The 12,131-nt window shown below is 41.5% G+C and overlaps 1 protein-coding gene across 1 annotated transcript; it reads right to left on the bottom strand.

Moving 5' to 3' along the window:
• Positions 1 to 674: 674 nt before the first annotated feature.
• LOC135511593 (dual specificity protein phosphatase 13A-like) lies at positions 675 to 2,728 on the bottom strand. The gene is made up of 3 exons (XM_064933082.1): positions 2,068 to 2,728; positions 1,521 to 1,738; positions 675 to 1,099 (listed from the first exon to the last, which is right to left on the bottom strand). Exons 1-3 carry the CDS (start codon positions 2,217 to 2,219, stop codon positions 894 to 896), a joined length of 576 nt encoding a protein of 191 aa, XP_064789154.1. The 5' UTR covers positions 2,220 to 2,728; the 3' UTR covers positions 675 to 893.
• Positions 2,729 to 12,131: the final 9,403 nt, after the last annotated feature.

Raw genomic sequence — 12,131 nt, 5'->3', positions numbered from 1 at the left:
ATCAAAGTACGTTCATCTCTAGGAGACAGAAGACGTCTCCTTCCTGAGCGATATGACGGCTGTGTGGTCTAATGGTGTTTATACTTGCGTACTATTGTTTGTACAGATGAACGTGGTACCTTCAGGCATTTGGAAATTGTTCCCAAGGATGAACTAGACTTGAGGGGGTCTACAATTTTCATTCTGAGGCCTTGGCTGATTTCTTTTGATTTTCCCATGATGTCAAGCAAAGAGGCACTGAGTTTAAAGGTAGGCCTTGAAATACATCCACAGTTAAACCTCCAATTGACTCAAATTATGTCAATTAGCCTATCAGACGCTTCTGAAGCCATTACATCATTTTCTGGAATTTTCCAAGCAACAAGTTTTAATGACTCCAACCTAAGTGTATGTAAACCTCCGACTTCAACTATATTTAATTGCTTCAAAAAGTTCCTCTGTAAATTGGAACTGTGATTCTGCCCTTAACACCACTCTGGGGGTGCATCCCAAATGGGCACTACTTTTGACCAGAGCCATATGGGCCCTGATCAAAAGTAGTGCAGTATATAGGGAATAGGGTGCCATTTGGGACTCAAATTGAGAATCTTAATTCAATAAACTACAAACAGAGATTAAGCACGGATCATTTTTCACATCATTATGGACAAATGTTGAACAGAAAGACATTTGAGACACAGTGCTGCCTATTTATTGTAAATCAGTCAAATATAATATATTAAAAAGACAAACAAACTATTTTATTTCCAGTGTAAAGTCAACAGTCAAAATCAGAAATCGAATTGCCTTGTGCAGACAGAGATTATTAAGAAATTGACATTTCATCAGTTTAAAAGGGTTGACTTTTAGTGTCTCAGTGATCTTTGTAGTATAATGTTGACCTGTCTTCATATTCACCTCTTCTCCTGTTTCTTTGTGTGCAGTTTCATATCCAATGCTCTGAGTTGTTTTAGGAATCCTGTATTTGGAAAGATCCACCTGTGCTCTTTGACCTTTGTGATGGCATCTAGCAAGGAGTATTGGTGATGTATCATCAAGTAGGCCAGCACCAGAGAAGCAGACCTACTCACACCTACAGCACAGTGGACCAGGATCCTGGCTGTGGACAAGGGAAAAAAAGTTTAATAAAATGTATTTGGGTAAAAACATATACAGCAGGATGTACATTGTATCCCAAGAGGATAGCACTTCAAAGTATTAATTAAAGTGGTCCATCTGATCAAAAAACATTCCTTACACCAGGACACTTCAACAGGTGACTATCTCGGAAAATAAAGGAAAAGGAGAATTCTGTTTCTGCATAGATCTGATTATTTAATTAACTGGGTATACAGAAAGGCTTACATTTTGGCATAAAACTGATATTGTGAGACATACTTTATGGGCCAGTTTTCCCGAGAGACAGATTAAAAATAAACCTTTGAGTCCAAGACTAGGTTTAATCTGTGTTTGTGAAACCGGCCGTATATGCAAAATCTAATGACTGTAAAATACTAAATAGGATTGCTATGCTTGCCTACCGTCTGCTGTGTTTAGTGCATCTTGGATGTAATCGGCAGAGGAATAGAAATACAGTGAAATGTCAAAAGATGGTGAATCGTCAGCAGGCACTCCATGGTAGTCCACTGCTGACCCGTAGAAAGCGTGGCTCCCTAGGCAGTGCTGCCTCCCATGGGCAGCATTCAGGACATGAGTGATTCCAAGTTTCCATATGCTGTATCGATCATTGGCTACAGACCTGCAGAAAAAAAAACAGAATCTCATATATTTCTTTCATAGTATGTTCTTCCGAAATCCCTTGTAAACATTGAGAGAAACATTGTAAAATAATTGCAATAAGCTGTGTAATAATAAAATGTAATTTACCACAGTCGTTTATCCAAAGTGGCTTACAATTATGTGTGCATCCATTCTTTTACATATGGGTGGTCCCAGAAATCGAACCCACTATACCGCCTTTGCAAGCCCATGCTCTACCAACTAAGCTACAAATAAGATTATTATTCACATGCAATTCAGTTAGCTTGTAAAGGGCAATTTGTGAAGGAATAATACTGCATGACTTACATGTCCCCAATGAAAAGGTTAGTCCAAACTTCATCCACTGGGTTGCCAAATCTTTTGCCACCAAAGAGAATCTTCACCAAGTCTTTCACAGATGGAGTGTCAGAGGAGGAACCACATCCTTCCTGAACAGTTGTTGTTGACACCTTGGACATGACTATCCTCTCAGTGCCGGACAATGGACATCATTTTTTACAATAATACCATATTAATGGTAGGACTTGCCTGAGTCCAATGTTCCTTCTCACTGTGCGTGCACGGTCACGCAGCTCCTCTTACACACAGAAGAATTGCCAGCCAACAGAGACGCAGAATGACCTTCACGAGAGTTGCCACTTTAGTTTACACAATCTTCCCATAAACATATCAACGTTTCTCTTAGAATGTGGGAACTGTGATCGAATCAACATAATATCAGTTTCTTTCAATGCAACAAAACAAATCGAACTTTACAAGATCGAGTCGTGGTAGGTATTGTGCATCTGAGGATAATTACTCTGACTTGCGATCTTTCAGAGCGCAGAGCCACGTTTACAGTAGCCACCACGTGTGCACATTTCTTGATGATTTGCTATTTAGCAAGTTATTAACCAAGTTATAGCTTATTTTGGTCAGCAATGTGGGGGTGATTGCTTCCTAGTTCCATTTCTAGGTTTCATGTGCACGTTAGGTAAGGATCTTTTTTTGTCTTAAAGGGGCAGTGTTGTATTTTGAGACAGGCTTGAATATGCAAAGAGGCCAGTAGGCAGAGCGTAGCCTGAATTTCTGTCTGATTCTCTGTATGGTAATAACAATGATAATAATGAATTGTATTTTGTAAAGTGGTTTCTTGCATCATACAATACAACACAATGTTCAGTCACCTATTTGGACAATGGTGTTTACAAAAAAATATATCTGGTAACTTGAGCTTTCGGACAGTTAGAAATCTGTCCTACAGGTTATATTAGAAGGATGAGTGGCTTAAAAGGTGAATGTCAAGCCCTTTTATAGTGGAGAGGAAAACCGGCCTTACGCAAATTCTAATGACAGTAAAATACTAAATGTGATGGCTATGCTTACCTAACACCTGCTGTGTTTAGTGCATCTTGGATGTAATTGGCAGAGGAATAGAAATACTGTGAAATGTCAAAAGATGGTGAATCATCAGTAGGCACTCCATGGTAGTCCACTGTTGACCCGTAGAAAACATGGCTCCATAGGCAGTGCTGCCTCCTATGGGCAGCGTTCAAGACATGAGTGATTCCAAGTTTCCATATGCTGTATTGACCATTTGGGTGCCAGGACAGAGAAAAGCTTGGACTGGGCTGAGTGGGAGCTGTCCTCCCGTAAGGCTGGGAGGGCCAAGAGACCTGAGGTGGCAGAACGGAGTGCTCGGGTTGGGGTGTAGGATTTGAGCATAGCCTGAAGGTAGGGAGGGGCAGTTCCTCTTGCTGTTCCGTAGGTAAGCACCATGGTCTTGTAGTGGATGCGAGCTTCGACTGGAAGCCAGTGGAGTCTGCGGAGGAGTGGGGTGACATGAGAGAACTTGGGAAGGTTGAAAAACAAGGGGGCTGCAGCATTCTGGATAAATTGCAGGGGTTTGATGGCACAAGTTGGGAGCCCAGCCAACATTGAGTTGCAGTAGTCCAGACCAGAGAGGACAAGTGCCTGGATTAGGACTTGCGCCGCTTTTTGTGTGAGGTAGGGTCATACTCTATGGATATTGTAGAGCATGAACCTGCAGGACCAGGTCACTACTTTGATGTTTGCAGAGAACGACAGGGTGTTGTCCAGGGTCACGCCAAGGTTCTTTGTACTCTAGTAGGGAGACACTGTGGAGTAGTCAACCATAATGGAGAGGTATTTGAGCAGGCAGGCCTTCCCCGGGGGGGAAGAGCAGTTCCGTCCTGTTGAGGTTGAGCTTGAGGCGGTCGGCAGACGTCCAAGTTGAGATATCTGCCAGTCACGCAGAGATGCGTGTCACCACTGAGGGAAGGTTCAAAGAAGTTGAGTGTCATCCGCATAGCAATGATAGTAGAGACCATGTGAGGATATAACGGAGCTGAGGGACTTGGTGTATAGAGAGAAGAGGAGAGGGCCTAGAACTGAGCCCTGGCGGACACCGAGCCGTGGTGCAGACGCAGATCCTCTCCTCGTCACCTGTAAGGAGCAGCTTGCCAGGTAGGATGCAATCCAAGAGTGTGCAGAGCCCGAGATGACCAGCCCTAAGAGGGTGGAGAGGAGGATCTGATGGTTCACGGTGTCGAAGGCAGCGGATAGATCTAGGAGGATGAGAACAGAGGAGTGCCATTCATCCTCCGCCATCACCTCATGTTTCAGCATATTTTTTTTAAATAGATAGATTTAGAGTTAGATCAACTTGGATTTTTTCGCATGGACATATACAGGATGCTACCCGAAACAACATAACCTTCACTCCAAATAAAAACTCCAAACCTACAACCTGATTTTGGACGGAATTACCTGGAATGCTTCCTACACCCATGGATTATTATTCCCAAACTATACAGCAAATGCTGTGGCAAACAAACAGAAAACTGAAAACACCATCCAACCTGGAACTGAGTAAGTAATGCTTAGTCTGAAGCAATTTTTTACTTTCAAAAGCCAAGAAGAAAAATATATTACAATTATATATTTTACTTTATAAGGACTGAATACTAAGGCTACCAAGCTTGTGAAGGCTACCAAGCCATTGTTGGGGCAAGCCAAGGCATTGTTGGGGCAAGTGACTCTGAACTTACAATGGCCAGTCCCAAGTCGTTATATATTTTTGTTTTTTTCTTGTGCATTTTGCTATAAATTTGTTATAACTTTGTTCGACAAGACAGATCTTCCAAAGGTGTGGGAGTGGCAATCTTTACCAAGGATCACCTTCAGTGCTCAGTTGTCTCCACCAAGTCTGTCTCCAAACAATTGTATTTGCTGGTATCAAGTATTACACTTTCAAATAGCTCTTTGTTGACTGTTGCTGTGTGCTATCGTCCTTTTGTGTAATGACCTTAGTGATCACTGTTTTACAGCCTGTGTTCGTAATGGCTGTTAAACAACGTGTCCAGTTTGTCTTAGACGCTTGCTAAAACACTTTAATGAGCAAGCCTTCCTTCATAAACTGGTCTCTGTAAAATGGTATAGAATCAGCTTGATCCCCTCTGTCAAAGAAGCTTGTACCTTCTTTTTTGATATTTTCAGTGGTATTGTTAACGAACACGCCCCCAAAAAGAAAATTAGAATTAAAAACAGGTTCAGCCCCTGGTTCGACCGTGATCTTGCAGAGTTACTACACCTCAAGAATCGCATTTGGCGGAAGGCTCGGCACACGCAGACTCAGGCTGACTGTCTCTCGTTCAGGCAAATGAGAAATAAGTGCACTCAGGCTATCCAGAAGGCCAAAGTTAGTTACTTTAAGGAGCAGTTCTGTCTCTGTGGGTCTAACCCCAAGAAGTTCTGGAAAACGGTTAAAGACCTGGAGAATAAACCTTCCTCCTCACAGCTGCCGATGTTGATGATGTGGTTGTTACTGACAAGAGGCACATGGCTGAGCTCTTTAATCACCACTTCATTAAGTCAGGATTCCAATTTGACTCAGCCATGCCTCCTTGCCCGTCTACAATTTCCTCATCTCCCACCCCTTCTAATGAGACTATCACGATGCTGCTCCCTCCTTTTCCCCTGCCCCGCTACAAATGTTCTCCCTGCAGGCAGTCACTGAGTCTGAGGTGCTAAAGGAGCTCCTGAAACTTGACCCCAAAAAAACATCTGGGTCAGATGGTTTAGACCCTTTCTTCTTTTAGGTTGCTGCCCCTATCATCGCCAAGCCTGTCTCCGACCTTTTTAACCTGTAGCTCCTTCTGGGTAGGTTCCCATTGCTTGGAAGGCAGCCACTGTTAGTCCTTTATTTAAAGGGGGAGATCAAGCTGACCCTAACTGTTATAGGCCTATTTCTATTTATTTTGGGAAAACTTGTCAATAATCAACTGACTGGTTTTCTTGATGTCTATAGTATTCTCTTTGGTATGCGATCTGGTTTCCACTCAGGTTATGGATGTGTCATTGTAACCTTAAATGTCCTCAATGATGTCACCATTGACCTTGATTCTAAGTAATGTTGTGCTGCTATTTTTATTGACTTGGCCAAACCTTTTGATACCGTAGACCATTCCATTCTTGTGGGCCAGCTAAGGATTATTGGTGTCTCTGAGGGGTCTTTGGCTTGGTTTGCTAACTACCTCTCTCAAAGAGTGCAGTGTATAAAGTCAGAAAATCTGCTGTCTCAGCCACTACCCCAAGGCTCAATCCTAGGCCTCAGGCTCTTCTCAATTTACATCAACAACATAGCTCAGGCAGTAGGAAGCTCTCTCATCCATTTATATGCAGATGATACAGTCTTATACTCAGCTGGCCCCTCCCCGGATTTTGTGTTAACTTCTTCGATATAGGAGGTGCTCTTTTCATTTTTGGATAAAAAAAATGTTCCCGTTTTAAACAAGATATTTTGTCACGAAAAGATGCTCGACGATGCATATAATTGAGAGCTTTGGAAAGAAAACACTCTGACGTTTCCAAAACTGCAAAGATATTGTCTGTGAGTGCCACAGAACTAATGCTACAGGCGAAACCAAGATGAAATTTCATACAGGAAATGGCCCAGATTTGTTGCGCTGTGTTCCAATGTCTCCTTATATGGCTGTGAATGCGCCAGGAATGAGCCTACATTTTCTGTCGTTTCCCCAAGGTTTCCCCAAATTGTGACGTATTTGTAGGCATATCATTGGAAGATTGACCATAAGAGACTACATTTACCAGGTGTCCGCTTGGTCTCCTCCGTCGAATTTATTGCGCAATCTCCAGCTGCGTGCACTTTTCCATTTGGTTCAGAGGAGAAAGGCAACTGCCACGAATGATTTATCATCGAATAGATATGTGAAAAACACCTTAAGGATTGATTCTAAACAACGTTTACCATGTTTCTGTCGATATTATGGAGTTAATTTGGAAAAATGTTTGGCGTTGTAATGACTGAATTTTCATTTTTTTTTCTTAGCCAAACGTGATGAACAAAACGGAGCAATTTCTCCTACACAAATAATATTTTTGAAAAAACTGAACATTTGCTATCTAACTGAGAGTCTCCTCATTGAAAACATCCGAAGTTCTTCAAAGGTAAATGATTTTATTTGAATGCTTTTCTTGTTTTTGTGAAAATGTTGCCTGCTGAATGCTAGGCTTAATGATATGCTAGCTATCAATACTCTTACACAAATGCTTGTGTAGCTATGGTTGAAAAGCATATTTTGAAAATCTGAGATGACAGTGTTGTTAACAAAAGGCTAAGCTTGTGAGCCAATATATTTATTTCATTTCATTTGCGATTTTCATGAATAGTTAACGTTGCGTTATGCTAATGAGCTTGAGGCTATGATTACGCTCCCGGATACGGGATTGCTCGACGCTAGAGGTTAAATGCTCTACAACAAAGCTTTATTAGTGTCCAACAAGCTTTCTCTACCCTTAACCTGTTGAGTGTAGGGGGCAGTACTTTGATGTTTGGATGAAAAACATACCCAAATGAAACTGCCTATTTCTCAGGCCCAGAATGTAGAATATGTATATAATTGTCGGATTAGGATAGAAAACACTCTAAAGTTTCCAAAACTGTCCAAATATTGTCTGTGAGTGTAACAGAACTGAGATTGCAGGTGAAAATCCAACCAGGAAGTGCCAAAGAGAAATGAATCTCCCTGTTCCATTGCATGCCTTCCCTCCATTTAAAGGGATATCAACCAGATTCCTTTCCCTATGGCTTCCACATGGTGTGAACAGTCTTTAGACATAGTTTCAGGCTTTTATTCTGAAAAATTAGCGAGAACGATCACATCGCGTCAGTGGATGGCTGGGTGCCAGCAGAGTTTTGCATGCGCAACAGCTTGGAGCAGACATTTTCTCTCTCACTCCTATTGAAAAAGCTACGGTCCGGTTGAAATATTATTGATTATTTATTGTAAAAACAACCTGAGGATTGATTATTAAAAAAAACAGTTGACGTGTTTCTACAAACTTTACGGATACTATTTGGAATTTTCACCTGCCCTTCATGACCTGCACGAGCCTGTGGATTTCTGAACAAAACGCGCCAACCGAAAGTAGGTTTTTGGATGTAAAAATAATCTTTATCGAACAAAAGGAACATTTATTGTGTAACTGGGAGTCTCGTGAGTGCAAACACCCGAAGATCATCAAAGATAAGCGATTAATTTTATTTATTTTCTGACTTTCGTGACCAATCTACTTTTCTGCTAGCTGTTTGTAATGTTTTGTCTGCTGAGAGAGATGTCCTAACATAAACGCTTGGATAGCTTTTGCTGTAAAGCTTTTTTGAAATCTGGCACCCCAGGTGGATTAACAACAAGCTAACCTGCGTTTTGGTATATTGCACTTGTGATTTCATGAAAATTTTATATTTTTAGTCATTTCATTTGAATTTGGCGCTCTGCAATTCAGCGGATGTTTACGAAAATGATCCCGCTAACGGGATGGGTGCGCCAAGAAGTTAACCTTATTTTGATCACCTCCAAAATAAAGGGCATTTGGTTTGGTAAGAAGAATGCTCCTCTCCCCACAGGTGTGATTACTACGTCTAAGGGTTAAGAGCTTGAGGTAGTCACCTCATACAAGTACTTGGGAGTATAGCTAGATGGAACACTGTCCTTCTCTCAGCACATATCAAAGCTGCAGGCTAAAGTTAAATCTAGACTTGGTTTCCTCTATCATAATCACTCCTCTTTCACCCCAGCTGCCAAACTAACCCTGATTCAGATGACCATCCTACCCATGCTAGATTACGGAGATGTAATTTATAGATCGGCAGGTAAGGGTGCTCTCGAGCGGCTAGATGTTCTTTATCATTCGGCCATCCGATTTGCCACCAATGCTCCTTATAGGACACATCTCCGCACTCTGTACTCTTCGGTAAACTGGTCATCGCTGTATACCCATCACAAGACCCACTGGTTGGTGCTTATTTATAAAACACTCTTAGGCCTCACTCCACCTCATCTGAGATATCTACTGCAGCCCTCATCCTCCACATACAACACCCATTCTGCCAGTCACAATCTGCTGAAGGTTCCCCAAAGCACACACACATCCCTGGGACACTTGTCTTTTCAGTTTACTGCAGCTAGCGACTGGAACGAGCTGTAACAAACACTCAAACTGGACAGTTTTATCTCAATCTCTTCATTCAAAGACTCAATCATGGACACTCTTACTGACAGTCGTGGCTGCTTTGCTTGATTTATTGTTGTCTCTACCTTCTTGCCCGTTGTGCTGTTGTCTGTGCCCAATAATGTTTTTATCATGTTTTGTGTTGCTACCATGTTGTATTGCTACCATGCTGTGTTGTCATTTGTTGCTGCCTTGCTATGTTGTTGTCTTGGGTCTCTCATTATGTAGTGTTGTGTTATCTCTCTTGTCGTGATGTGTGTTATGTCCTATATTTATATTTTATTTATTTATAATAAAAATGTTAATAATAAAATGTTGCAGGGATCTGTACACAATTCCTGGAAGATGAAAATGTCCAAATTCTTCCATGACCTGCATACTCAACAGATATATCACCAATTGAGCATGTTGGGATGCTCTCGATCGACGTGTACGACAGTGTGTTCCATTTCCCGCCAATATCCAGCAACTTCACACACCCATTGAAGAGGAGTGAGAGAACATTTCACAGACTGCAATCAACAGCCTGATCAACTCAATGGGAAGGAGATGTGTCACGCTGCACGAGGCTAATGGTGGTTACACCAGATACTGACTGGTTTTCTGATCCACACCCCTACCATTTAAAAAAAGTTATCTGTGACCAACAGATGCATATCTGAATTCCCAGTGATGTGAAATTCATAGATTAGGGCCTAAGGAATGTATTTCAATTGACTGATGTCCTTATATGAACTGTAACTCAGTCAAATCTTTGAAGTTGGCTCTCGACTTTCGCCTCTCCTGAGTCTGTACGGGAGTTGCAGCGATGAGACAAGACTGTAACTACTACCTATTGGATACCACGAATTGGGGAGAAAAAAGGGGTAAAATAATACATAAAAAAATTAAAATAAATAAAGATTGGTGGAGGAATAATGGTCTGGGGCTGTTTTTCATACTTTGGGCTAGGTCCCTTATTTCCAGTGAAGGGAAATCCTAACGCTGCAGCATACAGTGACATTCTAGATGATTCTGTGCTTCCAACTTTGAAGCAACAGTTTGGGGAAGGCCCTTTCCTGTTTCATCATGACAATGCCCCCGTGGACAAAGTGAGGTCCATACGGAAATGTTTAGTCGAGATCGGTCGAGCCCTGACCTCAACCCCATCAAACACCTTTGGGATGAATTGGAACACCGACCTAATCGCCTAAAACCCAACATCAGTGCTCGACCGCACCAATGCTCTTGTGGCTAAAACGAAGCAAGTCCCCGCAGCAATGTTCCAACATTATGTGGAAAGCCTTCCCAGAAGAGTGGAAGCTGTTATAGCATCAAAGGTGGGGACCAAATCTATATTAATGGCCATAAGTTTGGAATGAGATGTTCAACAAGCAGGTGTCCACATACTTTTGGTGATGTAGTGTATCTTTGCCCAGTTAAGTTACTTCACATTGAAGTTTTCATTAAAGCCATGTAAATTGCCTTAAAGCCTGTTTGACTAATCTGGTTTCACTAGCAGCATGTGTGACACGCATGCACTTCCGGCCCAGCCAATCAGCGACATAAGCTTTTTTTTAGGAACTCAGTCGTGCTCTCAACATATTATCTCTGAAATCCAAAATGTTAATGTTGCCTAATTGCGTCAGATGCTCAATTTTGTTCTGAGGGGAGATGCATGAGAAACGGTACTAGAAAAAGCAGCGGAATCAGGGCAGTAGCTCCAACCTCCTCTCTCTGCAAGTTTCGGGCAAGTCTATGGGCCAAATGTCCCCTTCCGAATTTCGAAAGAAGTGAACACCATCTAAATCACAATTTGTTCAAGTTACCAGTGACCAAAAACCTGTGAACTGTGAACTGTTGCCCAGTAGTCTTCGCATCCCACAGTCTTTTGACATATGTTACGATACCATTTATGTTACATAGTCAGTCCCTGAGAGATTACACTCTGATTAATCCAACAAGACGCTTCAAGGTTATGGTGAATATAAGAGAAGAATTGGGCATCCCTGTCTGTTACCCTTAGACAAATAAAAAATGCCAGACATTAAATGGTTTGTTTTTAACACAGCTTTTGGTGCATTGTGTAATAGTTAGATCATGGAACAGAAAGCTGGAGGACCAAATGTAAATGTTTCCAGTACTGCTAAAACAAATGTTTTCCATTGCTCTACCTTATGACTCTGCACATGGTTGTGCCTATTTGGTTTGCAAAATCAATCCATGTTGACAAGCCACCCTAGTGGAGTTTTACTCTGTAGGTTCACACTATACAAGGGACACTTGCATTTGCAAAGAAAAATAAATAAAACATAACAATAAAACTTGTATATGCAAAACTAGCTAGTTTTTAAAGCGTTGGGCCAGTAACCAAAAGGTTGCTGGATAAAATCTCCGAGCAGACAAGGTAAAAATCTGTCGTTCTGCCCCTGAGCAAGGCAGTTAACCCACTGTTCCCCGGGCACCGAAGACGTGGATGTCGATTATGGCAGCCCCCCGCACCTCTCTGATTCTGATTAGCATAACGCAACGTTAACTATTCATGAAAATCGCAAATGAAATGAAATAAATATATTTGCTCTCAAGCTTAGACTTTTGTTAACAACACTGTCATCTCAGATTTTCAAAATATGCTTTTCAACCATAGCTAAACAAGCATTTGTGTAAGAGTATTGATAGCTAGCATAGCTATAAGCCTAGAATTCAGCCAGCAACATTTTCACAAAAACAAGAAAATCATTCAAATAAAATCATTTACCTTTGAAGAACTTTAGATGTTTTCAATGAGACTCTCAGTTAGATAGCAAATGATCAGTTTTTCAAAAAATATTATTTGTGTAGGACAAATCGCTCCATTT

This window comes from Oncorhynchus masou, chromosome 24 (assembly GCF_036934945.1).
Source record: "Oncorhynchus masou masou isolate Uvic2021 chromosome 24, UVic_Omas_1.1, whole genome shotgun sequence".
Classification (NCBI taxonomy): domain Eukaryota; kingdom Metazoa; phylum Chordata; class Actinopteri; order Salmoniformes; family Salmonidae; genus Oncorhynchus; species Oncorhynchus masou.
The sequence above is the reverse complement of the archived record's forward strand: the minus strand, read 5'-3'. Positions and strand labels throughout refer to the sequence as shown.

Excerpts from the sequence above, each read along its gene's own strand:
- LOC135511593 (XM_064933082.1), bottom strand. The coding sequence starts at position 2,219 with ATGTCCAAGGTGTCAACAACAACTGTTCAGGAAGGATGTGGTTCCTCC. Across the intron at positions 1,739-2,067 it reads AACCTTTTCATTGGGGACAT|GTCTGTAGCCAATGATCGAT; the intron begins GTAAGTCATGCA and ends TTTTTTCTGCAG. Across the intron at positions 1,100-1,520 it reads TGCACTAAACACAGCAGACG|CCAGGATCCTGGTCCACTGT; the intron begins GTAGGCAAGCAT and ends CCTTGTCCACAG.